General features: G+C 44.5%; 1 protein-coding gene across 12 annotated transcripts in view; it reads right to left on the reverse strand.

The window, feature by feature from the left end:
- The window catches only part of NRXN3 (neurexin 3), a 1815686-nt gene that overhangs the window by 603841 nt on the left and 1194563 nt on the right, over positions 1-17282 (reverse strand). Inside the window, exon 1 of one of the 12 annotated variants that reach the window (XM_018053910.1) lies at positions 15594-16747. The exons of 8 other annotated variants lie outside the window; for them this stretch is intronic. In XM_018053910.1, coding sequence (XP_017909399.1) covers positions 15594-15831 — 238 coding nt within the window. In that variant the 5' untranslated portion in view covers positions 15832-16747. Of the gene's footprint in view, positions 1-15593; positions 16748-17282 lie in introns of those variants that run through there. 3 more of the 12 variants (XM_018053909.1, XM_018053907.1, XM_018053906.1) reach the window with 3 other exon arrangements.

Consider the following 17282-nt stretch of genomic DNA (forward strand, 5'->3'; position numbering starts at 1 on the left):
AAACACTCTATAAAAATCAAGTAACTTTACAAAAATATACCAAAACTATGTCAACCACAAGGCAGAACTGGCCAAAATGTTGAATACTGACTTCTCGTGTACTCTCTAAAATGGAATGAATTGAAAACATATCACCCTTTTGTACATAATACATAATTACCTGCTACACACTACAAAATTTACTACATCATTGATTTAAAATGCATATTGAACTGTGTGCAAAAAAAAAAAAAAAAAATTGTGCTGGCCAGCCAGGGGAACTGAAGCCCAAACAATCACAGGAAAACAAACCATCCTGCTCCTGAGAGTTATCCTTCTAAATGACAGTTGGATACTTCCTTTTCTGGGCTGATTGTCGATTTTTCTTCTCAAGGCAAACCATCTTGAGTCAAGAACTCCTTGGGTAGTTAATGGAGTCTGGTGATGAGCCTTAAAACTCTCCTCTCATTTTACTCTTGATTAAAAAGAAAGGAAGCGCAAGATCTTAAGCCCTTGCCTGATTTATGCTTCAATTTAATTTCTCCCTTTCTCTTTTCTCTTTCCTTTCACTGGATGAAACCTTCCATCTAATTAGGCTTGAAAGCTCTCATCAAACCATTTGATTAAACTGTGGCACACTGAGTTTCCCTGCCAGGCTGCCGGGGCAGAGAGACAGTGGGGACCCAGAGAGGGAGCGGTGGCTGGGACAGACTAAGGACCGGATCCCATGATGACGGCGAGGAAGGAAACTCACGAGAGTGTCTGGAGTAACCTGGTTCTCAGGATCTTGGATCCTTCCTTGCTGATGTATTCCCTCAGCTATACCAGAGACCATCTCAGTCTCCTTACTCACAGCAAAACAGGGGACACCTGGAAAGCTTTGGGCTCTAACACTACCTACGGTGTAGCTCAGAGAGGACTGGTGTTTCCGTTTTAACTTGCCTCTAATCTGAAAAGAGTGATTTGGGAAGCCAGGCTGTCCAACTTTCTCTGCATGAAAAATAATTTGATTGGAAAAGGCCCCTACAGACATCTTCCTACTCCGTCGTTTGATAATTTCACACAAGCAAAACAGCTTTTAAGGCCAATGAAGAGGTTTCATCAGAATACTCCTTTAGGAGCATTACCCCAGGGCCTGAAGAACATAGTGTTCAGGTGGTGGCTCTATTTCTAAGTGACTGAGTTTCTTTGCGCAGGGAAATAAAGGATCGCTATCTCAACACTATCTTAAAAGAGTGTTCATTATGATAGCTAGTCTGAAAGTGAAAGTTGCTCAGTCATGTCCAGCTGTTTGCGACTCCACAGATGTATAGTCCATGGGATTCTCCAGGCCAGAATACTGGAGTGGGTAGCCTTTCCCTTCTGCAGGGGATCTTCCCAACCCAGGGATCGAATCCAGGTGTCCTGCATTGCAGGCAGATTCTCTACCAGCTAAGCCACAAGGGAAGCCCAATAGCTAGGCTAATAGATTCAAAATAACTGACAGATGATTGGGATGGCAGTATATACACATACAATGAGTCCCTGGCATCTAAAACCCAATAAATAAATCACTTGAAAGACAGGGACTGGCTATGGAGGACCAGGTCTCCAGGTTTACATTCCTATCTCACATTAACTCCGTCCTTTCCTTAAATTATAGCCAACATGCTAACATGAGCTCTACAATGCCACACACTGATAAATGACATCAGAGCTACAATAAGGGAGAGATACTGAAACTTGTCTACGTCTGCAGTGTGCAGCAGGCCTAGGCCTCATATCTGTTCTGTACGCTTCAGGTCAGGGACTAAGCAGGTTGCTATCAAGGCCTTTATGCTACATCACACTTTTCAGTTCACACACTCACCCACATGTGTATGTACACACACATATCCCTCAATCTGAAAACCACTGACACTCTTGAAACAGCCACTTCATTAGTTTATCCTCATAATTAACACGCTTCTGCCATATGTATGTAGGGCCAGGAATAAAAGTAGATTCAAAGGTGATCTAATAAGAGTAAAGAGGTATCTTAGAAATCATCAGGATTGTGCCTGTTAGTCCTGACAGAAAGATAACTACCAAACTTGTCAAGATAAAAATGGCAGGTTACTTCAAGATCATTAATCGCAATTCTCTCCTTTTGCAGGCAAGAACTAAAACCAGGAAAGTTGGTGGTCTCCTTAAAATTATAACTTGAGGAGAAAACCTTTGAAATGGAAACTAAACTTCCTGATAAATGATTTTCTTACAGTGAATCAAAAGTGAGGTGGGTGAATCTCAAATGGCTCTGTTATCAATAGAAGTATCCCTCACTCTCAGGCCCTTAATGAAATATGTAACCATTTCCTGCTAGCTGACTGTGGAACTTACCCGAATTTCCAAAGGCTGCTCCAGAAAGCACACATAACTTTCTATAATACAATAGGACTTGTGAATACAGGGATGTGTTCTGATCAGGTGTTCTCAATACCAGGGAACAGGCTGTATGTTTGCACAGATTACTTGACCTAAAAGTTCAACATAGTCCTCTCTTCCTTGTCTGTGGGTCTCTTATCCACAGATTCAAAGAACACTGGATTGAAAATATTTGGGAAAAAAGTTCCAGAAAATTCAAAAGAGCCAAACTTGAATTTTCTGTGCAAAGGCAAAATTTGTATAGTATTTACATTGTATATACAACTATTTGCATAGCATTGACATTGCGTTAGATCCCTGGAGAAGGAAGTGGCAACTCACTCCAGTATTCTTGCCTGAGAAATCCCGTGGACAGAGGAGTCTGGTAGGCTACAGTCCACAGGATTGCAAACAGTTGGACCCGACTTAGCGACTAAACAACAAAAACAACACATTGTATTCAGTGTTACGAGTAACCTTGGGGATGACTGAAATGATACAGGAGAATGTGTATGTGTTAAGGTAATATGCAAATACTGCACTGTTTCATTGAAAGGATTTGCGTATCTGCAGACATTCATACCTCATGGGTGTCTTGGAAACAATCCCCATGGATATTGAGAGGCAACTGTAGATTAAAGGGGTTAACTGCCAAGTGAGCGGAAAAACTTGAGGTAAATTGCTTAATTCTCTGAGACTCAACTTCTTTTCCTATAAATTCATAGTAATAATGGGCGTCCCTGGTAGCTCAGACAATAAGGAATCCACCTGCAATGCAGGAGACCCAGGTTCAATTCCTGGGCCAGGAAGATCCCCTGGAGAAGGAAATGGCAACCCACTCCAGTATTCTAGCCTGGACAATCCCATGGACAGAGGAGTCTGGAGGGCTACGGTCCATGGGGTCACAAAGAGTCAGACGGGACTGAGTATTTTGTGTGTGTAAGTGTAATGATGGTACCTACCATGAAGAATGGTTGGTAAAGATTAAATGAATAAAGCTAAAGCATTTAGTTTAGTCCCTGACTGTAATTTACAAGAAACCCATATTTGGTCATTCAGATGACCAAAATACACTTCTCATATGTATTCATTCTTCATCCACATTTCTGGGATCACAGCTTTCAAAACCCCGGAATTTTTGGTAAGCACCTTAGGAGCTGGGGTTGCGGGGAAGTGAGTAGGGCCAACCTGGTAATTAGAGGGTTGAAACTTTCACCCCCAACCTCCTTGGAGGGTAGAGGGGCTAGAGGTTGAATCAATCACAAATGGCCAATGTGTTAATCAATTATGCTAATGTAATGAAGTCTCCAAAAGACCGCTAAAGGATAGGGTCCAGATGGGGAATACATGGAGATTTGGGGAGAGGGGCTCACCTGGAAAGGGCATACCTTGCAGAGAATTAGATGTTCTAAGACCTTCAGGAGAAGGTCAGGTACATTCAAAGATTTGGGAAAAAAGTGAATAATAATAATTATTATTAAGAATAAAGAAAATACAATTGCCATTTTGCTAAAAGCACAAAGATATCTCCTTTCTTGGGTTTATTTTTTCTAAGATTGAATTGACAGAAGTGAACACCCAAAGATATCCATCCAGGTTCATGTCAAGAGATACACAATAATTGGTTCCAGGAAAAGATACACAATAAAACCTTAACTATCTAAGTCACTCACAGGACCCTCCTCCCATCTAAACTATTCAGAAGGCCAAATTTTCCCAAGAGCTGAGATTTAACCCTCTAATTATCTTTTCAAACTTTTTAAAAATCAGAATGCTGCTAAAACTGACCCAAAGAACCCAGAAGAGTCTTGCTTTGTTTTATCTATGAGCTAGTTGTTCAGTCCCTTGGACTGCAAGGAGATCCAGCCAGTCCATCCTAAAGGAAATCAGTCCTGAATATTCATTGGAAGGACTGATGCTGAAACTCCAATACTTTGGCCACCTGATGCCAAGAACTGACTCATTTGAAAAGATCCTGATGCTGGGAAAGATTGACAGCAGAAGGAGAAGGGGACAACAGAGAATGAAATGGTTGGATGGCATCACCTACTCAATGGACATAAGTTTGAGTAAATTCGGGAGTTGGTGATGGACAGGGGGGCCTGGCGTGCTGCAGTCCATGGGGTCGCAAAGAGTCGGGCACGACTGAGCGACTGAATTGAATTGAGCTGAGTTGTTCACAAGGGCCTTTCAGCCTTTATGAAAACCAGGGCTTCAAAGCAATGGGCTTTATTCTATTAGTTATCACTTATAAAGAGGCCCCAAAGACGTTGCCACCTATCCCTACTTGCTCATAATAAGTCTAGGACTTGAGACCTAGAATTAAGTGGATAATGGAAGTGCACTGAAAATTGCTGACCTTTTGTCTACAGCCACTGAAGCAAGGCCAAGCCTGGGGAAGACTAGCTGCTCCTTGCTAGTCATTGCCCCTACTGCAAAGACAAGTATCTCCCCAAGTCCACGCTCCCGAAGCTGCCAGACACACCAGTGCGCTTTGGTGACTCTCGTGTGCTCCTCATAAAGGGAGTGCTTTGTACGGCAACTGCAAATTTGTAAAAGGGCTCATTTCACCTGGGTGTCACAGGCTGATTATTCCTTCCTCCTTGTTTGAGCTCTGCAGACAGCCAGATCCTGCCTAGCTCCTCCTCCTTCCCTTCTTTGACAACATCAGATGCCAAAGGTGCAAAGCAAATAAATGTTAAGTAAAATACCGACACTGGTTCAGTTTAATGCTGTGCTCCATCAACCCGCTCCACTGCCTAGCAACCGTGGTGGCTCACCCCAAGTTCATTTTCATTTTAATGTGCTCCACACAGAAAAGCCACCTAAATAGATACCCCCAGTTCTGAAGCATATAATCTGTAAACTACAGGAACGGGCAGATCATTTCCATTAGTTTTCTCTGTAGCGAAAACCACAATTTGCACCCAAAGCGTGCAATTATATTCAAATTCTGAAAGACTGCCTCAGAAACAGTTGAAATTCATAGTGTAGGGGAAAGACACTCAGGAGTAGATACCATTATGGTTTAATGTGGGAAGGGAAGTGACAGGAATATTTCAAAACAGTAAAAAGAATTTTAAAAAAAAAAGGGTGAGGACAGTATCTCAGAAAAGGTGGCTTTCAGAATTCTGGAGGTTTTATGTTCAGAGCTACTCAACAGTGAGTGACCAAGGAGAGGGGACCAGGACAAAGAAAGTGTCCCTGAGCAATACCTGAGCTGTGGCTTCAGATGGGAAACAGGTGAGTACACAGGCCATTTCCCACCTGCTTTCAGGACATGAGACCCAACCAGGAGAGGACATGTCTCCTAGCATGGGAATCAGCCTGAATCTGAGCCCTTTCTCACAGAAGGTCTCCCATACAGAATACCTGGCAGCTACAAATTGACACTTGCCATTGAGACTTGCCATCTACCTCTACAAAGATTAAATCATGTGCTGGTACAGCTGCTGATTTTCAACACTCCCTGCAAGGATTCCAGGGTGGGGAGCAGAAATGAGGCACTCTGTGCTCAGAGAAACCTAGCAGAACAGGTCTTCAGATAGTCTGACATTCTCAGGAGCTGGTGTTATGAGTCCAATTCTTCTAGCTCCTCCCTTCTAGAAAAGCACAGTGACACGTGCTCCTCGTGACTAGCAGTTATTTTCACGAGACTGGCAGAAACTTTCTGGAAAAATATGTGCTTGATCACCTGTATTCTCCCTTTACCAAAATCACATACAAACTGATCATCTCCCCAGAGTTTCTCAGAAATATCTGAGATGCTGATTCCAGGGCTATATTCCTCATTTTGCACACCATGCCAAGTTGCTTCAGTCCCGTCTGACTCGCTGCAACCCTATGACTTTAGCCCACCAGATTCCTCTGTCCATGGGATTCTCCAGGCAAGAAAACTGGAGTGAGTTGCTGTGCCTTCCTCCAGGGGATCGTCCCGACCCAGGGCTCCTGCCTGCCAATGCAGGAGACTTGGATTTGATCCCTGGGATGGAAAGATACCCTAGAGAGGGGCATGGCAACCCACTCCAGTATTCTTGCTTGGATAATCCCATGGACAGAGGAGCCTGGCAAGCTATGGTCCACGGGATCACAAAGAGTCAGACACAACTAAAGTGACCTAGCACACATACTCCTCATTTTGACCCCAAATAAAACTTAACTCACAACTCTCACATTGTACATATTTTTTAAGTCGACATACCCAAGAATCACACCTCTTAGCACAAAGCCAGACACGTATTAAAAGAATATATAGGAAACATTAATTTTCACAAAGGCCAGAAAAATCCAATGCTGTCAGAATCCATTCCTACAGGACTTCATCTGGTTAAGGAGAAGAGGGCAGCAGAGGACGAGATGGTTGGATGGCATCATTGACTCAATGGATATAAATTTGAGCAAACTCTGGGAGCTAGTGGAGGAGAGGGAAGCTTGGCATGCTGCAGCCCATGGGGTCACAAAGAGTTGGACATGACTTGCTGACTGAACAACAAGGGGAGATCAATCTGAAGCAAAGCATCTCGGGGAGATGAGAAGTCAGCCTCTATGTTGTAGAGTAAAAGACGGGTGATGGAGGTCACATCATATTGCCCAGGTTCCCACATGATTCAGATACTGACTGATGCCCTTGGCTAAGACCCCACTTTGGCCATTTGGAACATCAGGTGATGAGATAATCCCTAAGCTCACTGTGTTTGTTGTCTGCTTCTTGAGATGACGGGCTTCCTGGGAGAGCAAAAAGGTCAAGAGCTCCATAGTCAGAACCAGCTCTGAAGCCTGGATCTATCCCTAGCCTACTTTGGTCCTACTTAAGCTCTCTGAGTCTCACCATTTTTATTTATGAAACTGTAGTAACATTATTAGGGTCAAGGATTGTGAGGATTAAATGAAACCATATATATAAGGCATTGGAAGAGAGCCTGGCACACAAGAGGTATGCATTAGATGTTGGCATATGATTCGAGCAACTCTTTCTCAAAACTGTGAGTAGAAATAAACCACCTGTTCTTTATAAACTCAGTTGTCATTCTGCCCCCTGCCCTGATAACGGTTAAACACAGCAGAGCATTTTAAACACATCGCAGAGCTCCTTTCTAGTACTGAAAAGGTATGTTTAAATGAAAGTGGCATTCTTTCTGTCTCGGCGTGACTCTTTACTGAAGTTGGATCACGGGCTTTATAACATCACAGCGAGCCCCCCCTTGTACATTATGCTGCTTCTATCAGAGGGGAAAAGAGAAAACCCGGCTACAGCTTTGACATAAGATATTATCAGAGTCAAGAAAACAGAGCTATAAAATACTGGCAGACCTATGGAACTTAGACAGGTTGAAGATACACAGTGGGGTCTTTAAAGATGTACAGATTGGAGAATCATGCCGACCTAGTGCTGAGAACCGTTGGGGGAGATCATTTCACTCAACCCTAGCATCGCACAAATGAGGACAAAATGAAAGGGACAGTTTTCCTCAGCTACAGTATTAACATACAAACACGCTACGTGCAACACGGAAAACTACAGGTAAAAGGAAGAAGAATACAGATTAGAAAATCAACATATCTAAATGTCTAAGTGATAACAGATCAACACAGTTTTTTAAAAAATGCCATATCCAGAGTCACAGAGTCAGGGAGAAAGCAAGGAGTAAAATCTATGGTCAGCACAATATCCCTTCCATAAGAATTCTGGTTCCAAATTTGGGATCTATAGGGTTCATGTTTGGGAACTCATGTACACTAGTGGTGGATTCATGGCAATATATGGCAAAACCAATACAGTATTGTAAAGTAAAATAAAGTAAAAATAAAAATTAAAAAAAAAGGGGGGGATCTATAGTCCACTCCACCATAAAAATACACTCTCAACTTCTCTATGACCTTTGAGTCCTGGTAAGGAAATGTATCAGAAATGACATGAGAATAAGTTTTCCACTTTCAGATCTGAAAATAGTTGTTTAAAAAGACCTGTTTTTTTCCCTCATATAAGCTAGATTAAACATTCTAGTTTTTGATGGATATGGAGCAGTATATAGTGGTATTTAAATTCTGCACAAGTTTGCTAGAAAAGAGGTCCAGTACTAAATTTCCAAAATGGTCTCAGAATATTTCCTGGAGGCCTCTCCCCTTTTGCTTCACTGAGCTTCTAAACCATTTGCTATACTTTGTTATTCTAGGCTAAACTTCGCCCAGCATAGATTTCTACCTAAGAAGACAGTTACCAAGAGGAACAAGATGACCCCACGTGCTATCTTCTTTTAGTGTCATAAACAAGGAAGTACATGGTAAGATTTTTCTTCTATTTCCCTTTCCTTGCCTTGGAGGCAAAAAGTGTTGCTACAGATAAGAAATGAAGAAAGCCAGTACTTACATGTTTTTAACTTCAATCTACCAACCTGCAAATAGTCAACAGTGAAGCTGGATTTTATGCAAATAACTGAAAGAGCATTATCATTAATCTATTCCCATAACATGTTTCATCTGTACACAGAAATTAAACAAAGCACAACTTGTTTAATTTTTCATACAATTCTGTGATACGTGTATGGTAAGTATTATTAATGCTATTTCCAGTTAAAAGAATAAAATACTGAGTCTTAGTCAAGTCCACTGACTTATCCAGGTTCACAAGGCTCCTAAGCGACAGGCAAAGGCTGAGACCTATTTCCTCCAACTCTAATCTTGTAGTGACTGTTCCCAAACCCGCCTAACAGTTCTCTGCACCTCAGAGGTGCATCAGCATCTACCTGTCATCCTTATTAGCACACGTTCTCAAAATCATTTTTCAGAAACACATGAATACAAAAAGAAAATGCATTCCCTTTCCCCAAAGAGGTGAATACCTTGCTTGGGATTTATATCAGCAAGGGCGTAATAACTGCAACATATTTTCTCAATTGTCTCCCATGAAGTACACAGTTTCCTTCATGTGAGTTTAAAATACAGTTTCATGAAAGAAATTCAATGGAAAAATATTGAAATTGACATATTTTTAAAAGGACATACTTTTTTCCAAATATTCATAAAAGTATTCATGCTTATTAAATTTGTTTCTTCTTCACTGAAGGGTGAGATGTGCAAACAGTTGGCAATATGTGTCTTGAGAAAGGAAAAGAGTGAGTCACCGTAGCTGATTAAAGGGAGTCCCTGGAAGAGAAGGGGCGTCAGGCCTGGATGGCAGCTGGTCTCAACAGAGAGCCGGGGAGGTGGGCATTGGAGTCTGTCTACAGAGCATGCGGCTGGAGTCAGGCAGGATCAGCCAGTGTGCACATCAAAGTAGAGGCTCAGTCACACGAAACACAGAGGCAACAAACACAAGTTTCCCTAAAGTCACTGGTGCCGCGGTCTCCATGTATGTAAGTAGGGTTCTTCCCAAGGAGGATCCATCTTATCAGTTTTGTAAATTGCTACCATTGTCACCGAAGGTTTAATTTTCCCGTTGTAAAAGTGTGAGTTCCCAGGATATGCTCTGCACGGTACCTGTTTACTTTACAATGACTGGGTGCTGGGGGTGGGGGAGGAGGAGTACTACGAGCTGACCTGTACCCCACAACATTCATATGTTGAAGCCTCGACCTCCAGGACTTCAGATCATGACTACATTTGGAGTAAGGGCCTTTAAAGGGGTTCATGCGTACATGTGTGCACGCTCAGTCATGTCCCACTCTTCACGACCCCATGGACTGCCCACCAGGATCCTCTGTCCATGGGATTCTGCAGGCAAGAATACTAGAATGGGTTTCCAGTTTCTTCTCCAGGGGATCTTTCCCACCCAGGGATTGAACCTTTGTCTCTTGAGTCTTCTGCAATGGCAGGAGAATTCTTTACTGCTGAACCACCTGGGAAGCTCATTTAAAGGGGTGATTAACTTAAAATGGGGCTCTGAGTGAAACTTAATCCACTCTGACCAGTATCCTTATCAGCAGAGGAAATTCGGACACACAAGGAAACATCAGAGATGAGTGAACATGGAGGACAGACCCCGGAGGGGACACAGTAAGAAGGCAGCCATCCGCAAGCCAAGGAGAGAGGCCTCAGAAGAAATAAAATCTGCCAAAGCCAAAAGGTTGGACTTCCAAAAGGCTGGACTTCCAGCCTCCAGATCTGTGAGAAAATAAATTTCTGTTGTTTAAGCTACCCAGTCTATGATTTTTTTTTTTATGGCAGCCCTAACAAAATAATATAAGAAAGGAAGCATGGTTAAGTTCAAGTTTTATCTTAAGAAATTTGCCTCTTTCCCTGATTACACAGAGTTCTAGTGAAACAAGCTGAGGTCTGATCAATTCACTCATTAAAATGTAAAACATAATATGTTATGTCTTCCAGACAATAACACAATAAAGATCTTACTACTGAATTTCAGCCATCAGCCAGTTCAGTAAAGGGTTTATTTTTCCTGAAAAAGAACTGTTCCAATTTCCTCTTCTCTTTTCCTTAGGATATGGCAGCCCTCACCTCCATCGCCCACGCCGACAAAGATTTATATTAAAAGTCCTAAAGAAATATACACTAGGATAGTATAATCCTCCTACACTGGCCTTTCAAGAACAATTTAATCTCCAGAGCAACCACTTGCCAGCAAACTTTAGAGACACCAAACAAAGCATCTAGAGAAGACAGAGAAAGAGAAGCCAATTTAATTAATTCATCACCAAGGCCAAAGACATATAAATCTTACCATTTTATCTGTCAACCAACACTCTGAATTATTCAGCAATCTGAATCCCAAGAAGGGAGGGAGAAAGAAAATGGTTAGAAAGCAGCTGGCTGAGCAACAGAAAGTGCTAAACAGATCAGAGCAAAACAAGCCCCAAGTCTGGAAAAACTTCAGAGATGGAACTCTGTGACAATGAATGAGAAGCATCATTTCCTGTAAGAAAGACTCCTGGCTAATGGGTCACAAGACAGACTACTACCACCAACTCTGCTAAGATGATTCAAAGAGGACTTACCTACACACACAGACACACACACAGACACATACACAGACAGACACACACACACACAGAGACACATACACAGACAGACACACATATACACAGAGACACATACACAGACAGACAGACAGAGACAGAGACACACAGACAGACACACATACACAGAGACAGACAGACAGACAGACACACACACACACACACAGAGACACACAGACAGACACACACAGAGACACACAGACAGACACACACAGACACAGACAGACAGACACACAGAGATACACAGGCACACACATACACAGAGACACACACAGACAGAGACACAGATACACAGACACACACACACAGACACACACACAGAGATACACAGACACACACACACAAACATAGACAGACACACACACAGACACACACACACAGAGATACACAGGCACACACATACACAGACACACACAGACAGACACAGATACACACACACACACACACACACACAGAGGTTTCTGGTCAAGAGGCTTTCTTCTAATACATTGTGGTATATTTTTTTCTTTTACAAAAAAAAACTGAGTTTTATGCCCCCAAATGTCTAAAATGCCAGCAAGCTCTGCTATTCTGTGGAAAACAAAGTAGAAGTCACACATTAAGTAAACCTAGGCTCCAGAGCAAACTTTTTTAAACTGTATTGAGACACTTTTAAGTGGATGTGTCCCACTCTTCTTAAAGGTGGGAGAGAGGGAAAAGATACAGAAAACTCACCTATGAAACTTAAGGTTGGTAAACAAGTGTATTTCAATATTTATACATCCCATGCATGCTCAGCTGCTAAGTCGTATCTGACTCTTTGCAACCTCATGGAATCCAGCCGCCTGGGTCCTCTGTCCATGGGATTTTCCAGGCAAGAATACCGAAGTGAGTTGCCATTTCCTTCTCCAGTTATATGTCCCACAGCACTCAATTACCTAGGAGCTTCAACAGGCATGACATAGAAGTATGAAAATAAAGATGAGAAAGAAAAATAACTGAAGGATATTTTGAATAACAGAATACTGTAAATCTGCATTTCACAAGGGATGTTTAGATTTCATAGTAGTTAATTTGGTTGGGTATCTGGATCCTTGTCCCATCCCTCCTATTTTTAAAATTTACAGAAGCATTTATCTTTCATAGATGATCCAAATACTTCTGAAATTATTCCAGCTGAACGATACAATGCCCTATTTAGTTTTCTATCCTTAGCAGGTTACACACAGCCTAGCACATAGTAAATACCCAATAAATGTTAGTTCAGTAGAAGAGAGCACGCAAGGAAGCAACAAGCCTCAGAGAAGGGACTAATGGGAGAAAGCTTACTAGACTCCAAGTGAGAAGAGAGTTCATTCTATTCAGAGACACAATTTTCACCTAAAACTATTTTGCATATTCCAGCAGGGTGCTCGTAGTCTCCCCAGCTTATAAAGGAGCTCAACCTGCTCTAGGCTGCCCTGGGATCAAGATTTTAGGCAAAATCCATACACAGTAAATTTTTTAAAGAACAGAATCAACCCTGGATAGAAGATCAGCTGTTGGGAGGATTTCTCTCTCTTCCATCTGTTTTTGTGTGAGTTTCACTATAGGATAGGAGGTTTTAGACAAAGGAGGTGCTCATTAACAGGGCAGATCTGAGGACCTCCAGGTTCTCAGGAAATGGACAAAGGGAACAAGGGTAGGAAAAAAAAAATCTCCTTGAGTCCAGAGACCATTATTGGACTCAAGGTCCTAGTGTTCATTTATACCAGAATGAAGGACATTTACTTCCTCACAGACAGTAGAAACGGCTGCTTTTAACTCTGGAATCAGGTTGGAGGAAACTGTGAGTAACAACCATTAGCCTCCTACCACCTCCATCCAAAACAGTTTTGAAAACAATTGTTGATAGCTAAGGCTTTGTCTCGGATGAGGGGAAAGCAAGGGTACTCCAAGTGAGAATGAGGGGCATTAAGAAAGCACTGAGGGGTCTTCTGGTCCTTTCAGGCAGAAAAGGGCACAGCTTAGACATGGGATGGAAGCCAGAGTTTGGGGTGTCTTGTTGCTTGCTACTTCTCTTGATTTCAACCCCCCAAATATGAATTAAACATGCAAGGAGCCTGCCTAATATACATGCATCCAGTCTCCAAGCCCAGATCAATGGGATGGGACTTCAGGACTGAAAGGAGATACTAGAGTTGATTTTGTGAGCTGTCTTGTCTTCAGTCATGCTAGATCCTTAAGTTCACTGCATTCTACAGCTCTGATGGGAACTGAGGACCTTTTCTAGGGTCTCTGATCATTTACTTACTTGGTTCTCCTTTTTCTGTGGCGCGGAATCTTATCAGATGTAGGTTAATGAGGAAGTAGACTGGGAACCAGTTAAGAAGATTTAGAGGGTCCTGAGCAACCAATCAGGGAAGAAATAAAGTAAATAGAGAAGAGTTGTGTTTAACCTGTGCTGGGCTCAACCCCTCTAGGCCCCTTAGCTGACTGAGAGAGGGAGGGGGACGGAGCCAAGGGGAGAGGAAGAGATTGACAGATTTCAGAATCCCAGGGAAGTACTACACATTCCCTCACTTAACTACTTGCTGCTTTTAACTGTTTATATCCTGAACAGAAAGCATAGAGACCCTGCCAGCCTATATAACCTCTAACAAATGCGTATCTTCATCTCCCTGCTGATCATTTACACTAATTAGTAAAATTTAGCTAATTATCGCTGAGCGTTTCCACGTTTAATTATGGCTATTAGTAATTGTCTGTCTGGCTTCCTCCATCTCCCTCTCTTTTCCTTTCTCACCCTTTACAATCGCACCCCCAACTGCCAGTCCCTCTCCTCCTTAGAAACGGACAGTTTCTATTTCCATGAAATTGCTTTTGCCTTTTGGGTGGTTGTGGCACTTTCCTCTCCTACGGTGTTTTTTTTTTTTTTCTTTTTTTCCTGAAAGCCTACACCAAAACCCAGCAGGAATCACAGAGAAAACAGCAACCAGATCAAGCATTCCCTCCTCCCCAGCACCTCCTCTCCACCAACTAGTACAAGCTCTGAGCCTGCTTGACGACTCCATCAAATAAAATGTAAAGAAAGAATCAGAGCAAGAGGACGTGCTGGCATTTTCTCCATGTGCTTCCACTTAACACTACAGACAGCACAGCACAAAGCATGAACCCAGCGCCGGGAGGCGGTGGGAAGAGCGGACGTTCCCAGTGGGGTCTGGATGTGACAGGTCTTCAAAATACATGCTAGGGCAGGGGACCTCCAGGGCGGTTTGCTCTCGCTGCTCCTCAGAGGGCTGCTCCTGCAGGTGGGCTCTGTGATCCCCATCAGAGTGGAGTGCATAGTAAACAAATAACGAAGCTTCAGAACAGTTTACTACAGCAAGCGCCAACCTCCACGGCGGACATCACCCTTTTCAGAGGTAGCCTGCTGAAAGCTGAGTTCTCATTTTAAGAGCCAGAGATCTCCTCTTTCACTCGCTATGCAAGGAAGGTCGTTTAGAGTAAAACACATCATACTTGCATGGTGTGAACAAGCCCACCCATGCTTCCCTTAGCGGAAACAAATTCCCATCAGTGGGGGGATTGAAGTGGCAACAATTTACACTTGGGTAAATTATAAATGGACTCTGCCTTATCTTATGCATTGCCTCCTCCCAGGTAGTTAGCAATATTAGGGGTATAGTTTTCATCATAGCTGCTCTCTCCATCTGACATGTGGACAAACTTAAAGCTGTGCACATGAACAGTGATGACCACTGTTTATTTAAAAAAAATATTTTCTGCCTCTCTACACTCAGCTACTTCCCCGCCCCCCCCCCAACCTTAACCACTTTATAGCAGTTCAGTCAACTTCAGGCTGAAGACATAAGGATTCCTGCTGCCTGCTATTTTCCCAGGACTAGCTCTCCAACAAGATCAGAGAGAAGAAGGGTAAAAACAAGGTGAATGAATGGATTCTCAAAAGTGCAGCAATGGGGACTTATCTGATAAGTTGCCTGCCATCTGTTGGGTGAAGGAAGCAGAGGGGTCCAAACAGGAGAATACCAGCGCTTGTGCAGCCCTGAATAAGTAAGCCAGCCCAGGTGGGGTGGACCCATTAGAGAAAATGGGAACGGGGCAGAAAAAACCAGCTTATAGGGGAAATTGGGCATTTTCTTCCCTCATGCACATGCGATGCTTTTCATGATTTTCAATCCAATTTTTTCCAAATTCTTTTCCCACCCTTAACATTACCTGAAAGGCGAGTGGGTTACGGAATTGCTATGCCCCATTAAAACGATAAAGAGCAGAGAGACCCACCGTGCCCTCCTCGAAGGGAAACAGGGGAGCGATAGATAGAAATAGGCACTGAGTGATGCTTGCTGCCATGGAAATGGTGCTCGTGCTGAGAGTGAGACCCCGGCGAGGAGGAGGAGGAGGCTACATTAGAGGAACTCCACACAGAGCTGACGATACATCCCCAGAAAAGGGACCAGATCCCAAGCGTCCAGGCCGGCCGGCGAGGAGGGCTCCGTCTCGCGTGGATTCTCAGGTGCATGGTCAACGCACAGGACCACCACAGATGGGCAGTTTGAATTCCAGCCAGTGAGGAATAATTAAGTTCATGATGCCCAGGGACCCATCATAGCAGAAGGGATACTTGCCCGGATTTTGGAAAACAGGGAAGGAATGAGCGTTTTCAAGACAGATGATGGGGGGGAAAAAACTACTTAAAAAAAAATATGAGGCAAAAGCTCCTTTCTTGGAGCTGAAATTTATGATGCCAAAGTACACCCAGGTATAGCAACCCTCCTAGGGAGCCCCGGAATGCCACACATGTCAGGGGAGGCCCTTCCAGCTCCTCCTGGTCTCCGCGGGGCACCTCGGGGCGGATGACTTAACTGCACACTCCGGGAAGCCACACGGAGGGAAGGTGGAAATGAAGGAAGAAGAAGAGGAGACGGCAGGAGACCCAAGTAGGTTCAGCTTAGTTTATCCCAACATCCGAGCAGTTTGAACATTTTTTTTCCCCAACTTGGCGAGCGATGCAATGCAGAACTCCCAGGAAAAGGGGGGCTGCAGATGCTGAGAGTTCTTCGCGGGGTCCTCGGAGTCTCGGTGGAAGGGCTCCGGGGGGCGGAGGCTGTGAACCCTGCGTGTTCTGGAAGAGCGCCACGGAGCAGCCGCCTGCGGGCCGGGTTTCTCAACGGGATGAAAAGGCAGCAGCCGCCGGAGGAAGATAGGAACAAGAACGACCGGAGAGACAGAGAAGAGGAGGAGGAGGAGGAACCCAGCGCGGAGCGGCCACCCAAACCGACGTGGCCCGGGCGCAGAGAGGCGGGGTGGGGGAGCCGCGAAGGCGCGCGAGGAGGTGCCCGGCGGGCGGCCGAGTTGGCCGGGAGGCGGGCGGGCGCCTGCAAAGCGCGCGGAACCGGGAGGCACAGGTGAAGCGAAGCGAGGAGTTGGGGCGCCAGATTCACGAATGGGCAAGTCGTATGCAAATAGCGCACTCCCGAGAGCAAATCAGGGCAGCCCGAGCGCTCGGCCGAGGGACTGGCTGGCTCGGAGGGAGGAGGGGCCCGAGCGCCCCGGAATCCCGGCCCTCCCCATTCAAGTGCACGCTGGTCTACCCCCCGCGCGAGCTACGCGCGCGCACCAACACCCTGCCTTCTCACGCTCGGCTCCCTACCGGAGGAGTGAGCACAAGCGTGTGTGTGTGTGTGTGCGCGCGCGCTGCGCCTTTTGATCGCCCGATCCCTGCTCCTCTCCCAGGCATATTAAGCCAAACTCCGGCAGTTGGAAAGAAAAAAAAAAATGCAGGCGGCAGCGAAGGCTGAAGTCTCCCCAGATAGAAATAAAAATCAACCCCTTGAGTCAGCAGGAGCGCCGGAACGGCTTGCACGCGGTAGTGCCAGAGCGCGCGCGCGCTCCTCCCGGCCTGGTGGTCAGCACCGCGCGGCCACTCTCCGCGGACGTGCCTCTTTGGGGGCGAAGGGGATACGAGCCCAA

Source organism: Capra hircus, chromosome 10, assembly GCF_001704415.2.
Source record: "Capra hircus breed San Clemente chromosome 10, ASM170441v1, whole genome shotgun sequence".
NCBI lineage: Eukaryota > Metazoa > Chordata > Mammalia > Artiodactyla > Bovidae > Capra > Capra hircus.